We start from the raw sequence: 16,459 nt of genomic DNA on the forward strand, positions 1-16,459 counted from the left end.
ATAGCAGTGATGGTGGCACCAGATTGTGAATGCACTTAATGCCGCCAAACTTTATACACTTCGAAATGGTCAAAATGGTTCATTTGATGTTGTGTGTCTCTTACCATGGCAAAAACAAGGACAGAAAAGTCAAGTAGTGCTTTGGAGAAGTTGGGAGAAGCATCTGGAGTGCTCGTCAACCTCATCAAGTTCCATTAAATTAGCACCGCTTGGGATGGGCCCGGGAACCTGCGTCTTCTCAAGCTTCCAGGTGATTCCTGGGAAGAGAGGAATTTTACACTCCGAGGAACACTGGCTTTGAGGCAGGCGGTTCTGTCTTTGGGTTTGTCTTTTCTTTTTTTTTAATTGGAACATGCCATATGTGCTGTTTTCTCATCCCAGCTGTCACAACCCATGCATTCCCAGCTAGCAGCATGCCCACACCTCAGCAGTTGCTGGCAGGGAGAAGTGTTGGTTCTAAGTGGCTGGGGTGCTGATGGCGGTGCTGATGGCGGTGCTGATGGCGGCAGAAGCAGTGTTGGTAGAATGGTGGCACTCGTCGTAGTAATAGACTGTGGGAGTGAGAGCAGAAGCCAGGAACACTGCAGGTCCTTGTCGAGGGGGGGCCGACCTAATTGTAAGGTTGCTCCATGCAGGCAGAGCCAGCCATCAGGAGGCCAGTTTTGGAAATGACAAGACAAACCCTCACTGTGTACACGGAGGGCATCTCCAAGGGGCCGCATCTTTCAGACAAGGCAGACCAAGAGGGTCCAGGCAATGGGAAAAGCAGAGATGGGCAGTGGCCAACACTGGGATTCTGGAATGTCTGCCCAGTTCAGATGAGACTTAGTTCCTCCCAGATGGGGTCAGCTAGGGGGCCAGGTCTAAGTCAGAGCTACTCAAAGTACATTCACGAGAATGGCAGTGGCAGTCTCACAGGGCTTGGTAGGAATGCAAGTTCTGAGGTCACAACCCAGACCTACTGGGGACTCTCATGCAAGTTGAAGTTTGAGAATCACTGTCTAAATTTTGATTGTCTTGTGTCTCCATACTCTGGGGAGAAGTACAGTGTTGAGTAAGTCTCACCATCAAGACTTGATACCTAGGAGGGTTGAGAGGTACAGATGTGGTCCAACCCTGGATGATGTGGCCACTTCCAAGCCCTCATCCCTGTGGTACCCAGGCTCATACCCTGGTTTGGGGAGCAGGTAGAGATGCATCTCTTAGTTCCTAGGAATCACGTGCTTTTGAGCAGGGTTTAGAGACAAGGGACTAGACTGATGGTTTATTCTCTAATATCACTGAGATTGTAGGATCTGGAAAATAATCCTGTAACAATGCTGTTAGCTTTAGTTCTCCCTGTTGGTAATTCTCTTGTTGCCCTCGTGTACTCCTTAAACCTGGATGACAGGCGGTCCCTTTATTGTTCAGGAGCAGATGTGTCTCCCTTGGGCTTCTTCCCATCACGGGCAGTGGTTGCCTCTCCTCCCTTGACCTCCTCAGATGCTATTTACCAAAACCTTAAGAAACACGAAGATTCCCAGATGGCTCTAGACCAATTTAGTATTGGATTTGGTAACACTGGAAGGTAAAATTATTATTTATTTATTTTTTTTTTGCAGAAGTGAGTTTTTATTATCTTCTCTGAGTTTGCCAGTGAGAAGAAAGTCTTATGTAAAATGTTTTTCTTACTGTCATTATAATGTCCAGGAAGAGTTTCATCTGTTAAGGATGATAAAGGATCTTAGGTGATGGGCGTGACATTTCTTACCACTGTCAAGTTGAGGATTTGTGTCCTTCCCTGCTGGTGAGCCTAGGGGCCTTGTTTTTATTCCCTTAACTTGTAGGCTTTCTCATTTTAAAGCAACTTCCAAATCTCAACACCCCCGTGGCCCCAGGCAGTCACAAGTCTGTTCCACCAGGACCAGCCTTCCTGGAAATCTCTCCCGAGCTATCCTACTCATCCACAGCTCCCTAAGCTCACCCTGTTCCTACAGGGCCCAGCTGCATTCAGAAGGGGATTCTTTTTTCTCACTGGTCCCATCAGGAACCTACTGTTTATCTATATCAATGGCTCTTCTCCGCTCTCATTTTCTCTAATGCGTTTGACTTTCCTGACATTGGATGTTGACTAACTCTTCAAGAACAGGGGTTGTGTCATTTTTAGCCCTGTAGACTCTCTATAAATATTTATAAAATGAATGCATGGAGTCTCCTTTTGGAAACTCTACCCTGGATGAGATTCTGCCCCTGAGATACTGTTTCTAGCCCATCTTGTCCTCTAGCTTTGCTTCTTGCCTTAGAAAAGCACCTGTTTACCAAAGTGGGTCCTAAGTCTTCTTACTCCATCTCCTGGGACTCTCATTCCCTTTATGTCGCCGGCTCTCCCCACTGTGTCCCTGACAGTCTGTGCCCTGTCTTTTCACTCTGGACCTCTGGACCACTATATATATATATTTTTTTTTCTTTTAGGGCTGGACTCACTCTCTGCATGTGGAGATTCCCAGCCCAGGGGTCACATTGAAGCTGTAGCCGCTGGTCTATGCCACAGCCACAGCATTGCCAGATCCGAGCCGAGTCACAGCTCATGGCAACACCGGACCCTTAACCCACCAAGTGAGGCCAGGGCTCGAACCTGCGTCCTCATGGTTACTAGTCAGATTTGTTTCTGCTGAGCCACGACGGGAACTGGTGGACCAGTATCTTGATTCAGCAGTCAACCCGAGTGTCTACTGGCACCTCAGCCTGTGCCCAGGTGAACTCAGCAACCTGTTCTTCTTCTTCTCTTGGCTGTGGTGTGTAGTGGCTTGTCGTAGGATCTCAGTTCCTGGACCAGAGATTGGACCTGGGCTGCAGTGGTGAAAGCGCCGAGTCCTAACCACTAGACCACCAGGGAACTCCTCCCTGTTTTCTAATTAATGTCATCTTCCTTGTCACCAAGACCCGAGTGACTGTCGCCTAAGTAGATCCCAGTTCCACACCTGTGGGTTTCCCTGTGTGCTTGTGTGTTCTGGAATATTGAGAACACACATCCTTAATTCAGACATGAGCTTTTCCTTGGAGCTCCCCAGCCAGAATCATTTCTCCTTCTGTGATCCCCTCACTCCCAACCACATGGTCCTTTTTCTCTATGGCCATGTTTTTTTACAGCTGTACCTGTAGCATATGGAAGTTCCAAGGCTACTGGTTGAATCAGAGCTGCAGTTGCACAGCCACAGCAACACTGCAGGTGAGCTGCATCTGCAACCTACACCACAGCTTGCAGCGACGCTGGATCCTTAACCCACTGAGGAAGCCAGGGATCAAACCTGCATCCTCAGAGACGATGCTGGGTTCTTAACCTGCTGAACCATAATGGTTGGTTGGCCATTTTTCTTTGGCCATTAGCTCCTTAATATTGGCATTTTTGAACATATCTCATCTCCTTGCCTAGAGGGAGTGCTTGTGCCCAGATTGATTTTGAATCAAGGCAGGGACATAGCCTAATACCTTGTGAGGTCCAGAGTCACAAGCAGAGATAGGGAAGGGACACCTTCTCACTGTCACTGGTTTTTGAGCATCTTGGTGGCATCTCCCTCTATGTTCCCGTGAAAGCTCCCAGGCTGTCACTGCAATTGTGTTTGGAGCATTGCGCCCCTGAACCTTGTAAGATCAAGCATAGTGACTACTGCTATAAAATAATAGCACCTGGAGTTCCCACTGTGGTACAGTGGGATCAGCGGCATCTTGGGAGTGCTGGGACATAGGTTTGATCCCCGGCCCAGCACAGTGGGTTAAGGATCCAGCAGTGTCTCAGCTGCAGCTTAGGTTCCAAGTCCAGCTCAGATCTGATCCCTGGCCCAGGAACTCCATATGCCACAGGGCAGCCAAAAAGGAAAAAAAAAGAAAGATAGTTCCTGGACTGTAAAATGATACTGACTAGCTACAAAGACACACTGTTGTTCATGGGAAGTTATAAAAATAGATCTATAGTAATAATATTAATAAACCAATTAGTATTAGAAATGGCATTTTGGATGCATATCAAGGGCTTTATATGTAAATCTCATTTATTTTTAACAGCCATAGGCTGGTACCAAATGATTAAGCATTATCCTTTTATCCCTTTAGACTTTTCAAATCCCTCTAATGTCTGTATCCCATTAGCCTGGGGAACCCCACTCTCTTTTGCCAAACCTGGAAGTGCTTGCTTCTCTCTCTCCCCGGAAGTCTCAGTCACAACCACTCAACCAATGAGGAAAGCACCTGACTGGTGACTGGCATGGCCAGGAGCTGACATCCAGGTACGGGGCAGAGCCACAGCGAGGTCCCAGGTGACCTGGCGGGCATGATCCAGAGAGGGCAGCCTCTGCCTGTGCTGCAAATGCATGGCTGTAATTTGCCCAAAGTTGCTGTGTACAACTAGGACGTGAGAGGTCAGCACGGCTTTTGGAAATGCAGCCTTTGGGGATTTTCTAGAGCAAAGCCAGAGGTGACAATGTCTCCTAAAATATTGTCTGTGGACCACTCCCATCTGAATCACCTGGGCTGCTTCTGGACCCCTGAGACTCTCTAAGAGTGGCGCATTGGAGCATGCCTATCACACAATCCCCATCCATCCTTCTACACCTGCTGGTTTTTCCCCGTTTTTGTGAGATATAAAGGACATGGAACACTGTGTAAGTTCAGGGGCACAGTGTAATGATTTGACAAACTTAAATCGTGACGTGATTACCACAGTGAGTTTAGTTAACATCATCTCATAATGCAGTAAAAATAATTCAGATATGCTCTTTTTTTTTCCCCTTGTGATGAAACGGTGCTTCTCAGGTACACAAAGGTATCTCTTCATTTTTTTATTTTTTTTCTGTCTTTTCTAGGGCCGCGCCCACGGCATATGGAGGTTCCCAGGCTAGGGGTCTAATTGGAGCTGTAGCCGCTGGCCTACACCACAGTCACAGCAACTCGGGATGCGAGCCGCCTTTGCAACCTACACCACAGCTTATGGCAACGCTGGATCCTTAACCCACTGATTGAGGCCAGGGACCGAACCCGCAACCTCATGGTTCCTAGTCAGATTCATTAACCACTGAGCCATGACGGGAACTCCCACAAAGGTATCTCTTTATGTCTGTGAAGCCAGACATGTTTGGCCCGTGCTTCAGCTCTTCCATTCCTAGACTGTGGCCTTGGGACTGGTTAGCCTTCCTAAGAGTGTTTCTTCATTTGCCAAGGGGAATTCATCTCGTTCATTAATGGAATGCATCTAGCCACCACCTAGGGTTGCTGTAAGGATTAAATTGGATCATATAGACAAAACACTTTCTACCACCTGCTGGTGGCAGAAAGGAGAATGTTCAGTCCCCAGTGGCATTGCGTCTGCCATCAGGGTGGCATTTCTACTACTGGGCAAAGATTTTTTTCCTATCTTACGACCAAAGCACAACCCCTGTTAATGTTGCGTCTGGTGCGTGCCTATGGGTCTGAACCTCGCAGAGCACATACTGTGAGAACCAGTGTGTGTGCAGATGGGAAAACCCATATAAAGTAGATAAACAGGACCCAGGGGACAGTGGGAGGACAGGATTGCTGGCCAAGGGAGGAGGGAGGGCCAGAAAGAAAAGAACGCGCCAAGGACACGGGTCAGAGATGTCTTCTGACTCTCGCGGATCACGATGTCTCTTCCACTGAAGTTACTAACCTGCAAACTTTACTGTGGTCTTCGAACCAACCGAAGACCTGCCAGCCTCACGGTGGGTTGGATACACGTTGGGCATGACGTCTTTATGGACCTTCCTGTGTCTTGTCCTTTGTAGAGGAGCTGAAGGCCCCCTTGGAGGAGTACGTCCACAAACGCTACCCCGGGCTGGTGAAGGTGGTGAGAAATCAAAAGAGAGAGGGCCTGATCCGAGCTCGCATCGAGGGCTGGAAGGTGGCCACCGGCCAGGTCACCGGCTTCTTTGATGCCCACGTGGAGTTCACCGCTGGCTGGTAGGTCCCAAGCTGAAACCTAGGAGTGCTCAGGACCTGCAGTGTGGTCAGGAGGAGGGGAGTCTGGGGGTGGGGTGCCTTGCCTGTTTCCTCTGGGGCCACAGGAAGAATGGAGAAGGGGTGGATGAGAAGAAGGGGAGACCTTAGTTTGGGACAAAACCAGGAAGCGGGAGAAATATGTCCAGTGTCTGCTGAGCCGGTCATCACTGTTCTTGTTCTCCTCATCATCGTCATTAAAATTCATGGTGAGGGAGCTCCCGTCGTGGCTCAGTGGAAACGAATCCGACTAGGAACCATGAGGGTGCGGGTTCGATCCCTGGCCTCGCTCAGTGGGTTAAGGATCCAGCGTTGCCGTGAGCAGTGGTGTGGGTTGCAGATGAGGCTCGGATCCCGCATTGCTGTGGCTCTGGCGTAGGCTGGCGGCTACAGCTCCGATTAGACCCCTAGCCTGGGAACCTCCATATGCTGCGGGAGCGGCCCTAGAAAAGGCAAAAAGACAAAAAAAAAAAAAAAAACAAAACAAACAAACAAAAAAAACTCCTGATGAAATGATAAGTGCGTTGGACAAAACTCACAGTGATCCTTGTGAAGGAGACAAGACTTCGTCTTTCTTTTTTTTAAATGTGTTTATTTTTTAAAGTGTAGTTGATTTACAGTGTTATGTCAATTTCTGCTGTACAGCAAAGTGGCCCAGCCATATGCATATATCTATATTCTTTTTCTCATATTATTTTCCATCATGTTCTATCACGAGTGATTGGATATAGTTCCCTGTGCTGTGCAGTAAGATGTCATTGCTTATCCATGCTAAATGTCATAGTTTGCATCTTTTAACCCCAAACTCCCAGTCCATCCCACTCCCTCCCCTTCCTCTAAGACTTCGTATTTCTGTTGTTCTCTTTTGCTACTCTGCTTGTTTCTATTTCTAGGGAGGATGGTGGACCGTTGTGAGAAAAGGGATTCATTTATGAGTCTACCTACTTAGGCAGAACTTCCCAGAATTTGTAGGATGATCTTTGATATCATTTGGAGGAAGGGAAGGGTTTTTCTCTGCTGATGGGGCCCCTGATGTTATTCCAGGTGAAAAGAACAATTTGAGAGCAATCAGTGAGCATACAGGGAGGCGAAGATTTTGGATGTAAGAAGAATGAAGCGGAGTTCCCGTCGTGGCTCAGTGGAAACGAATCCGACTAGGAACCATGAGGTTGCGGGTTCGGTCCCTGCCCTTGCTCAGTGGGTTAAGGATCCAGCGTTGCCGTGAGCTGTGGTGTAGGTTGCAGACGTGGCTCGGATCCCGCATTGCTGTGGCTCTGGCGTAGGCCAGGCTACAGCTCCGATTGGACCCCTAGCCTGGGAACCTCCATATGCCGCGGGAGCGGCCCAAGAAATGGCAAAAAGACAAAAAAAAAAAGAAGAATGAAGCATCCAAAATGCCCAAATGAGTCATTGCGCATGTTAAACTTAGGTTAGAGCTTTATGGTTCTGTGATTATTTCTAACTAACCAATGATAAGTCCTAGGCCGGCATTGCTTAATTAGTAAGAAACAGAGTTTCATTTAATGAAAAAATTTATTTACATTCAATGATACCATCTTTTTCTTTTTAATTTTTTTTTTGTCTTTTGTCTTTTTAGAGCCGCACCTGTAGCCTTTGGAGGTTCCCAGACTAGGATTTGAATCGGAACTGTAGCTGCCAGCCTATACCGCAGCCACACCAGATCCGAGCCGCATCTGTGACCTACACCATAGTTCACAGCAATTCCGGATCCTTAACCCACTGGGATCAAAGGCCAGGGATCAAACCTGCGTCCTCATGGATGCTAGTCAGATTTATTTCTGCTGAGCCACTATGGGAACTCCAATGCTTTCAATCTTGAGTTAGTTCAGTTCGTGGTGCCATATCTGCAGAGCCAATGTCCCATCACTAATTAAACCTTAAAATGTCTGTTGGTCATTCGATTTCAATTTTAGAATCCTTTCAGAGGCTAGATCAAGGGATCATTTATGCACGTGACACACAAAGATTTGGAACCAGGGGTCACCATTAACACTGGCCCTTTCAAGTGACATAGGTGTCTGTCACCATCTCAGATCCCAGTTTTCTCTCCCGGTTTTTCTGCCGCCCTCAGACCCTGATGCACGCAGCTGCGTGTGTGCGGCCTTGCCCTCTCCTGAGCCTCGCTGTTGTTTATCTCATGATCTTCCTCAGAGTCTGGTCCCCAGACCAGCAGCATCAGCATCATCTGGGAACTTATTAGACCTGCAGATTCTTGGGCTCCCTTCAGACCTATGGCCTCCAAAGCTCTAGGGGTGGGGCCCAGCCATCTGCTTTAACCAGCCCCGCGGGGGACGCCGAGGCTCACTCAAGTTTGGGAACCCTGGAGCTAGAAGCCTTCTGAACAGATGCCCTGGAATGTTCCACGGGAGCCTCAGCCTTGCCCCATCTCACTTTCTCTCCGATCATTCCTTCCTCACTTCTTTCCTCTCCAAACTGGTGGCACCACCCATGACCCTGTCCCTTGCTTCTCTCCCATCATGTGACTCGTGCAGGCCACCTCCAGCTTTAGCAAACTGTACCTTCTCCTTCTCGTGTCCACTTTCCCCCTCTCTGTCTAGACCTCCTTTCTAGCTCAGACCTTCATTATTTTCACTTACACTAACTGGCGGATGTTTGCTGGATGACAGCCATGTCCCAAAGATTGTTCTGGGCTGTGATGTGGGTGATTGACTGATGGGGTTTCCCCAGTCAACTGGAAACTGATGGGGTTTCCCCAAGTGCAGACTTTCAGGAATGAAAAATCACAACAGTCTCGGGCAAACCGGGATGGTTGGTCACTCAACTGGAATTCAGAATCTTGCCAGATTTGGTACGCGCCCTCCAGGAGCCCAGAGTGTCATGCCACCTGACCTCTGGGATCCAGTCCTAGCCCTTCAGCCTCCTTTTCCACACTCGTACCTGAGTGGGTATGTCCCCATGGCAGGTGGGTGATGTGTCACTCGTTATACTGCAGTGATCTCCATCTTGTCCGTGTGGCACGTCTGCTGCGGGTGCTCTGTCCGTGGCTCTGCTCCATACGTCCTGTGTCCTGAGACCCAAGGAGCCCCCTTTCTGGGACATAGTAGCTCAGAGAATAGATAACAGCTGAACCCTGCACTGGCCATTAAAGTTTCTGCCCAAATGTGACATGTCACACCTTCTGCTGGCCTGAGCAGGTCACATGTTCAAGCTCAACATGAACTGGGGTTGAGGAAGGGAGCATCGCTCTGCAGGGAGACACCTCGGGCTTCCTGGTCAAGGACAGGATGTCCCCAGGGAGGGGAGCAAAGCACCGGGGACAGTTGTATGTTCTCTTGCAGACTGGGAGACTGAACTCCTGAACTTCAGAAGCATGAGTTGAGCCAGGGCCTTAGAAACTTTCCAAACACAGTGATGGGCTGAGCTGAGCTGCATGCTTCTGCATTCCTGGCACGAGACCAGCCTAGGGGACGTCTGGGCCATGGAAGGAGGCCATAGCCAGAGCATCTGGTTTAGAAACCTGGTTCTACCTCCAGCTGGCTGTGTGGCCTGGGGCAAGTGACTTAACCTCTCTGGGCCTCTGCTTCCTCATTAAAAGTGATGATCATCGTATTTATCTCATGTGACTGTTGTGAGATTTATATTAGTGGGCATATGTAAAATGTTTGGAATGGTGCCTAACGTGTAGTGAGTGCTTGATAAACATAAAGCTATGCTGACCTTATAAGGAAGAATAACGCGCTCAAAGATCAGCAAAGACAGCGTGTGGTCAGAGGGACTTAAACGTGGCAAAGATGGTCTAAGCATTGAGAGGATGGAAAGAGCCTTTACTGGAGTAAATTAAGGCAGGCTTCCTGGGAGAGGTGGCCCTCGATACCACAGGCCTGTGTGGGTGGCTAGACTTTCTGCCTGGGCCCAAGGGCTTTCCCAGAGGAGAAAAGCAAGAGTGGGGACTTGGCAGGGGACGGGGAGCTCTGAAGCACTTCTAGAAACCATGGAAAGTCAGTCCCATTTGGCATCAGCCTCTACCATGTGCGCAAAAGTATCAGAGGCAGTAAATGGCCCAGGGTATATTTTATTGCTCGTTTTAAATAGAAAGATGAGATGTGCCAACAGGTAATTCAATAGCTGCAAATGAAAAGAGATGGGATGGAGGCCGAGTGTTCTCATTATTCTTCCAAATAATGCAGAGGAATGGGATTTTCACTTGACTCTTTTCCAAAGCCTGCGCTCTGTTCTAAGCAGGGAGATTAATGCCCTGGCTTACGAGAGCCATCTTCTCCTTCTCGAATATGGGGAAATGATCCCTCCTTACATCTACCTGGGAGACTCACACTGGCAAGGGTGGCTGACCATCTGCTTTGTCCTAAGCTGGCAGGGCTGCCCCTTGATCCCCGAGCCAGGTCCCTGCCTCCTGCCTGCCACAGCCTTGATGGGGGTGGGCTAGTTGGGAAGCAGGATCCTGCCTGCCTTTGCATTCAGTGAGTTCCTGCATGCCATCCCTAACCCATCCAATTAGATTCCTTTGAAGAAATCAATTAAATAATCAATTAAAACAACTGAAATAGTTACCGGCACAAAGAAGCTAGTGAAATACCTATTGAAACCGGGCCATCAAGGGCAATTCAGCTCCAGCAGAAAAAAAAAAAAAAAAAAAAGGCAGAGGCATCGGCCAGTGCCTGAGGGGAAACAGAAAACACTGTACAGAACTGGAGGGCGAAGCAAATCCTAGAGTCCGGGGTGGGGGCTGCTGTGGCTCACAGCGTTGGCATAAAAGACACGCCAGGCTTTCTGGGGCAGAGGCCCTCATGTTCCAAGGTCTGAATTCTTCAGGCCTTTGAGGCCAATGCAGGTAGCACTGAGATGAACCCACGGGGGCCAGGGCTGGAGCTGGGTCCCAGGGCTCCTTTAAAGATGCCTGATCCAGGGAGTTCCTATTGTGGCTCAGCAGGTTAAGAACCCAATTAGTATCCATGAGTGTGCAGGTTCAATCCCTGCCCTCGATCAGTGGGTTAAGGATCTGGCATTGCTGTGAGCTGTGGTGTAGATCACAGATGAGGCTTGGATCTGGCGTGGCTGTGGCCGGCAGCTGCAGCTCTGATTGGACCGCTAGCCTGGGAACTTCCATATGCCATGGGTGTGGCCCTAAAAAGCAAAAAAAAAAAAAAAAAAAAGCCTGATCCAGCTGAAGGCATCACTCTGGAGCCTGAGTTTCCCGCTGCGGTCCAGCCCACCCAAAGCCGAGCCTTTACCGTGTTGCCTCTGTAAGATGTCTGCAGTCTTGGGGCTGTCCCAGTAGAGGTGGGGGTGAGCCTGGGGAGAGAGGTTTTATTTCTGCTTCTGCGTTGCAGGGCCGAGCCCGTTCTCTCCAGGATCCAGGAGAACCGGAAGCGGGTGATCCTCCCTTCCATCGACAACATCAAACAGGACACCTTCGAGGTGCAGCGGTATGAGAACTCGGCCCATGGGTACAGCTGGGAGCTGTGGTGCATGTACATCAGCCCCCCAAAGACTGGTGGGACGCCGGAGACCCTTCCTCCCTATCAGGTCTGTGTCCAGCATGCGCTCTGGTGGCCTTCGAGTCCCCCAGATCCCAGGGGAGAGAGGGGCACCCGACTCAGCCCTCTGGGAGGGAAGGAGGGAGGCCGGGAGAGGCACCTGCGGGGTGGAGCTGCAGTGTGCAAACAGCTGCTTTAGGGGTTCGGGGCGTCTTCCCACCTACGTTTTCTTGCTGAGAAAGGATACCGCATTTTGCTTATTTTGCTAAAGATGTTCCAAGTGCAGCTTATCTAACAAGCAGTTCTGAAAGATGGAAGTTGATAGGAAGGCTCACACTTTATTTATTCTTCCTTGGAGCTGTTGAACTATGTTCAGCAGCTTTTGAGAATGAAATTTGAGGGAGTTCCTGTCGTGGCACAGCGGAAGTGAATCCGACTAGGAACCATGAGCTTGCAGGTTCGCTCCCTGGCCTCACTCAGTGAGTTGAGATCTGGCGTTGCTGTGGCTGTGGTGTAGGCCAGCGGCCGTAGCTCCGATTGGATCCCTAGCCTGGGAACCTCAATATGCCGCAGGTGCGGCCCTTAAAAAAAAAAAAAAAAAAAAAAAAAAGACAAAAAGAATGAAGTTTGAAAGGTATTAATTCCTGGGACATTTTTGTACTCCGTTGCTTGATGATTACAGAGTAACACGCAGAAAAGGGCAATATTCGTGTGGCACCCCGGTTAACCCAAGGCCTTTGGGAAGCTCGGGTGACTTTTGCCACAGGCACCACCCAGCTCCCCCTGGAAGTGAGAAGATAGATCCCCCCAAGGTGTACCAGTTGGGAAGCTCAAATGTAAAGGATGTTAAGTGAAGTAGGTGGCTTTTGATGTCGTATCTGGTTCCTATGGCTGCTGTAACAAATTGCCACAAGTATAGTGGCTTAAAGCATGTGGATTTATTCTCTTAGGTTCTAACAGTCCTGCAGTTATCTGGAATGAGCCTTACAGAGCCAAACACAAGGTGTCTGCAGGTCTGGGTCCTTGTGGAAGCTCCCAAGGAGACTCCTTTTCTGTGCCCTTTCCAGCTTTCTGGAGGCTGTTCTCAGCCCCTGGCTCCTGGCTGGACCACATCACCCATTTCCCCCTGCTTCCTTCATCCCATGGCCTGCTTCTTCCCCTGACTTTTTCTTTTTTGCTGGCCCCACGGCATAGGGAGTCGCTGGGTTAGCGATCAGATCTGAGCCTTGTTTGCAAGCTATGTCACAGCTGCAGCAACACCAGATCCTTTAACCCACTGATCTGTGTCCTAGCACTGCAGAGGCTGCCAGTCCCATTGTGCCTCAGTGGAAACTCCTTCCCTTGATTTTCTTGCCCCTCTCATGAAAGGGCCTTGGTGGTAATATTTGGGTTTCATGCAAATAATCCGTGATACTCTCCTTCTTCTGAAGATCCTTTACTTACTCATATCTGCGAAGTCCTTCTTTCCCCCATATAAGGTAACATTCATAGAGCTTAGGATGTGGATTGGGGGCGTGGGGTGGTGTGGGGAATTGTTCAGCCTACCCCAGATGCTGATTTTCACCCAAATGATACCCAAGTTTCAGTTCAGTACTTTCTGTAACTTCCACGTGAGCGTCCAAACTGACTTAAAAATCTTCATGGTTCTAAGTGAGGAGAGATGGGAGAGGCCTCCTGACGTTGCCCTCATTTTTGGGCTCTGTGTGTTGGTATAAAGGAGCAATTGGGGAACAGGAGTGAGGACTTTTTGCAAATATTCGTAAAGTTCTTTCTCCGTTGATCAAGTTTTGAGTAGATTTTGAGATGGACACGCCCACCTTGCTCCATCTTATTTTCCTGCTCAAATTGTAAAGCACTGCATTAAAGTAGAGCCACCCGTGGCCAAATTTATGCAACAGATTCGGTAATCTTTGGGGCCAATAATGTGCTCGGCTGGAGACGTCTGGTGGCTCCGTATCCATCTGAGCCTAGAGGTTCAGTGGCTCCGCGCGGTGCTGCCACAGCTGCTCTGGCATTTCTGCAAATAACAGCATGGACCCAGCGCTAAGGTGTCATCTGAGGACCAGGGAAGAACCTTCAGGGATACTTAAAATGTCATTCATGGTGGAAATACCACCTCTATTTAAAATGTAATAGTGGAGATACCAACTTAAACCCATTAGGATGGCTACTGTCTGAAAAAAAGGCAAATAACACATGTTGGCAGGAAAGTGGGGAAGTTGGAATCCTTGCGCGTTGCCGGTGGGAAGATAAATGGCGCAGCTGCTGTGAAAACAGTATGACAGCCCCTAAAAAATTAAAAATAGCAGTTCCTATTGTGGCTCAGTGGGTTAAGGACCCGACATACTCTCTGTGAGCATGCAGGTTCAATCCCTGGCCTCGCTCAATGGGTTAAGGAGCCAGTTGCTGCAAGCTGTGGCATAGTCCTGTGCCCGCAGCTCCAATTTGACTCCTAGCCTGAGAACTTCCATATGCCTCCGGTGCAACCATAAAAAGAAAAAAAAAAAAAAGAATAGAATGATCACATGGTCCAGCAGTTCTACTTATGAGTATATATACCCCCAAAGAGTTGAAAGCAGCGTCTCAGGGAACTATTTGTACATGCGCGTTGATAGCGGCATTACTCAGAATAGCCAAAAGGTGGAAATAACCCAGTAGACGAATGGATAAACACAGTGTGGTGTGGGCACATACAATGGAATGTTATTCAGCCTTAAGAGAAAGAAGGAAATTCTGACACATGCTGCAACATGGTGAAGCCTTGGGGACATTATGCTAAGTGAAATAAAGCAGTCACCAAAGGTACTCTGTGATTCCACTCAGCATATAGTGCCGAGAATGGCCACATTCATGGAGTCCGGGGGTGGAATGGTGGTTGCCAGGGGTTGGGAGAAAGGAGGAGAGACGAATTGTTGTTTAATGGATGCGGAGCTTCAGTTTGGTGAGATGGAAAGAGTTCTGGAACTCGGATGCAGACTTCTGTGAATGTACTTAACGCTGCTCAACTGTATCCATAAAAATGGTTAAGGCAGTGAATTTTAGGCGGATTGTACCCTGATTAAAAAGAATTGATGGAGAGTGCTTAAAGACCCTGTGCCCTGCAGATCTTAAAGGGATGGATTCAAGTGATGGCTTGACAGTGAGTTTTATATTTTTGGAAAAGCACTGCTTCCTCTCTGACACACAGGAGGCTGACCTCCAGCTGTGACAGAGAAGGGAGTGCAAGTGTGACAGCGGTGTTAGCAAGAGAGGGAAAGACATGGATACAGAGCAGTGCACCGGGATGCCCAGAACACACAGCTCTCCCTGCGTATGGGAGGCACGAAGTGAAACTTGAGCTTGTATTTTCTGTAACATGAACAGCTGATTAATATGCATTTTTTGAAAGACTCAAGAAAATGGAGTCATGATCCTGAGTTATGAATATTACATGCATCTCTGATGTATACAGTAGAGTCAGGTACCAATGATCTCTCTTTAATGTATCCTGACTTATGAAATGCTTAATTTGGTAAGAGTCGATGGGGACATTTAATTGTGGGACATTTAATTCTCATGTCCTTAAGCAGATACATCCTGTTTCTTAAATGTCAGGACGTGGTCGTTTCCCCCTCCCCCCCCGTGATCTCAGTGTTTTCATAGCAGCGATTTTATTCTGGTAAAGGATGGGGTGAGGAGAACTTTTTCACCATCCAAATGGCATTCGATCAGATGAGTGTTTAGATACTGAGTCTTCCCAGTAGACAGTACAGATATAGGAGATGCTGCATTGAGGAATTTATATCCTTTCTGTTGTACTTCTTTTTCTCTCTCTCTCTCTTTTTTTTTTTTTTTTCTCCTACATATCTTTTTTTTTTTCCCCCTCTCTGGTAAAGAGCTATTTCCAAAGATTTCTGTTTTGCCTGTGCTCTTCTTTGTCTTCACCAGAGATTCAAGGGTAGAGAGTGAGCAGGTGTCGTTAAGGAGGGTAGAGTCAAGTGTGAGGGGTGGGGGATGGGGGCTGAAAAAGACATGTTCCATCCCAGGAAGCAGCCGCTGCCAGCCCCACGTGCGGGTGATGGGGGCACCCAGGGTCAGTGTTGTCAGGTCCTCAGACTTTTAAGAAAAGACGCAAAACAAATAATTTCATGAAATCTCCTGACTCCAAATGCTGGCAATAAATCCCTCTTCTTCAAGATTAAAGGCCAGAGTTCCTGCTGTGGCACAGGGGGTTAAGAATCCTACTGCAGCAGCTCAGGTTGCTGTGGAGTGGGGTTCGATCCCCAGCCCCACGCAGTGAGTTAAAGGATCCAGCATTGCCACAGCTGCGGCATAGGCGGCAGCTGCAGCTTGGATTCAGTTCCTGGTTCAGTACTTCCATATGACGTGGGTGTGGCCATTAAAAAAAAAAAAAAAAGTACGGGGCCAAACAACATGATTCTAGACTGGATTTGACCATCCAGGCTCCCAGAATTTGATCCTTGCTCTACACTTGCTCCCTTGAAGACCTCGGGTTCTCAGAGACAGCCTTAGCCCACGGTTCTCACACTGGGAGTTGTGGGCACCTGTGGTCTGTGACGTTATTGTGGGGCTGAAGAGATTGGGAAGAGTGTCATTCAAAGCCATAGGACAGGAGTTCCTCTCATGGCTCAGTGGTTAACAAATCCACCTAGCATCCATGAGGATGCAGGTTTGATCCCTGGCCTCGCTCGGGGGGTTAAGGATCCGCCGTTGCCATGAGCTGTGGTGTAGGTCACAGACACGGCTCAGATCCCAACTTGCTGTGGCTGTGGTGTAGGCCGGCGGCTACAGCTCCCACTAGACCCCTAGCCTGGGAACCTCCATATGCTGCAAATGTGGCCCTAAAAGGCAAAAAGACCAAAAAAAAAAAAAAAATGCCATAGGACAAACATGGCTGGATTCCTAGAGCTTGAGTTAAGCCATCAGAGAGGGCCATCCTGCCTCTGTTGTGTGTCACAACCCCTGGCCACTGAGCTTCCTCAGTGAGACTCTGAGAG

General features: G+C 48.7%; 1 protein-coding gene across 1 annotated transcript in view; it reads left to right on the forward strand.

The window, feature by feature from the left end:
- GALNT17 (polypeptide N-acetylgalactosaminyltransferase 17) overlaps positions 1-16,459 on the forward strand; it is a 424,276-nt gene that overhangs the window by 213,660 nt on the left and 194,157 nt on the right. The window contains 3 exon segments of the mRNA XM_021086349.1: positions 5,775-5,949; positions 11,316-11,461; positions 11,464-11,505. Of these exon segments, the coding sequence (XP_020942008.1) occupies positions 5,775-5,949; positions 11,316-11,461; positions 11,464-11,505 (363 nt within the window).

This window comes from Sus scrofa, chromosome 3 (genome assembly GCF_000003025.6).
Source record: "Sus scrofa isolate TJ Tabasco breed Duroc chromosome 3, Sscrofa11.1, whole genome shotgun sequence".
NCBI classification, from domain to species: domain Eukaryota; kingdom Metazoa; phylum Chordata; class Mammalia; order Artiodactyla; family Suidae; genus Sus; species Sus scrofa.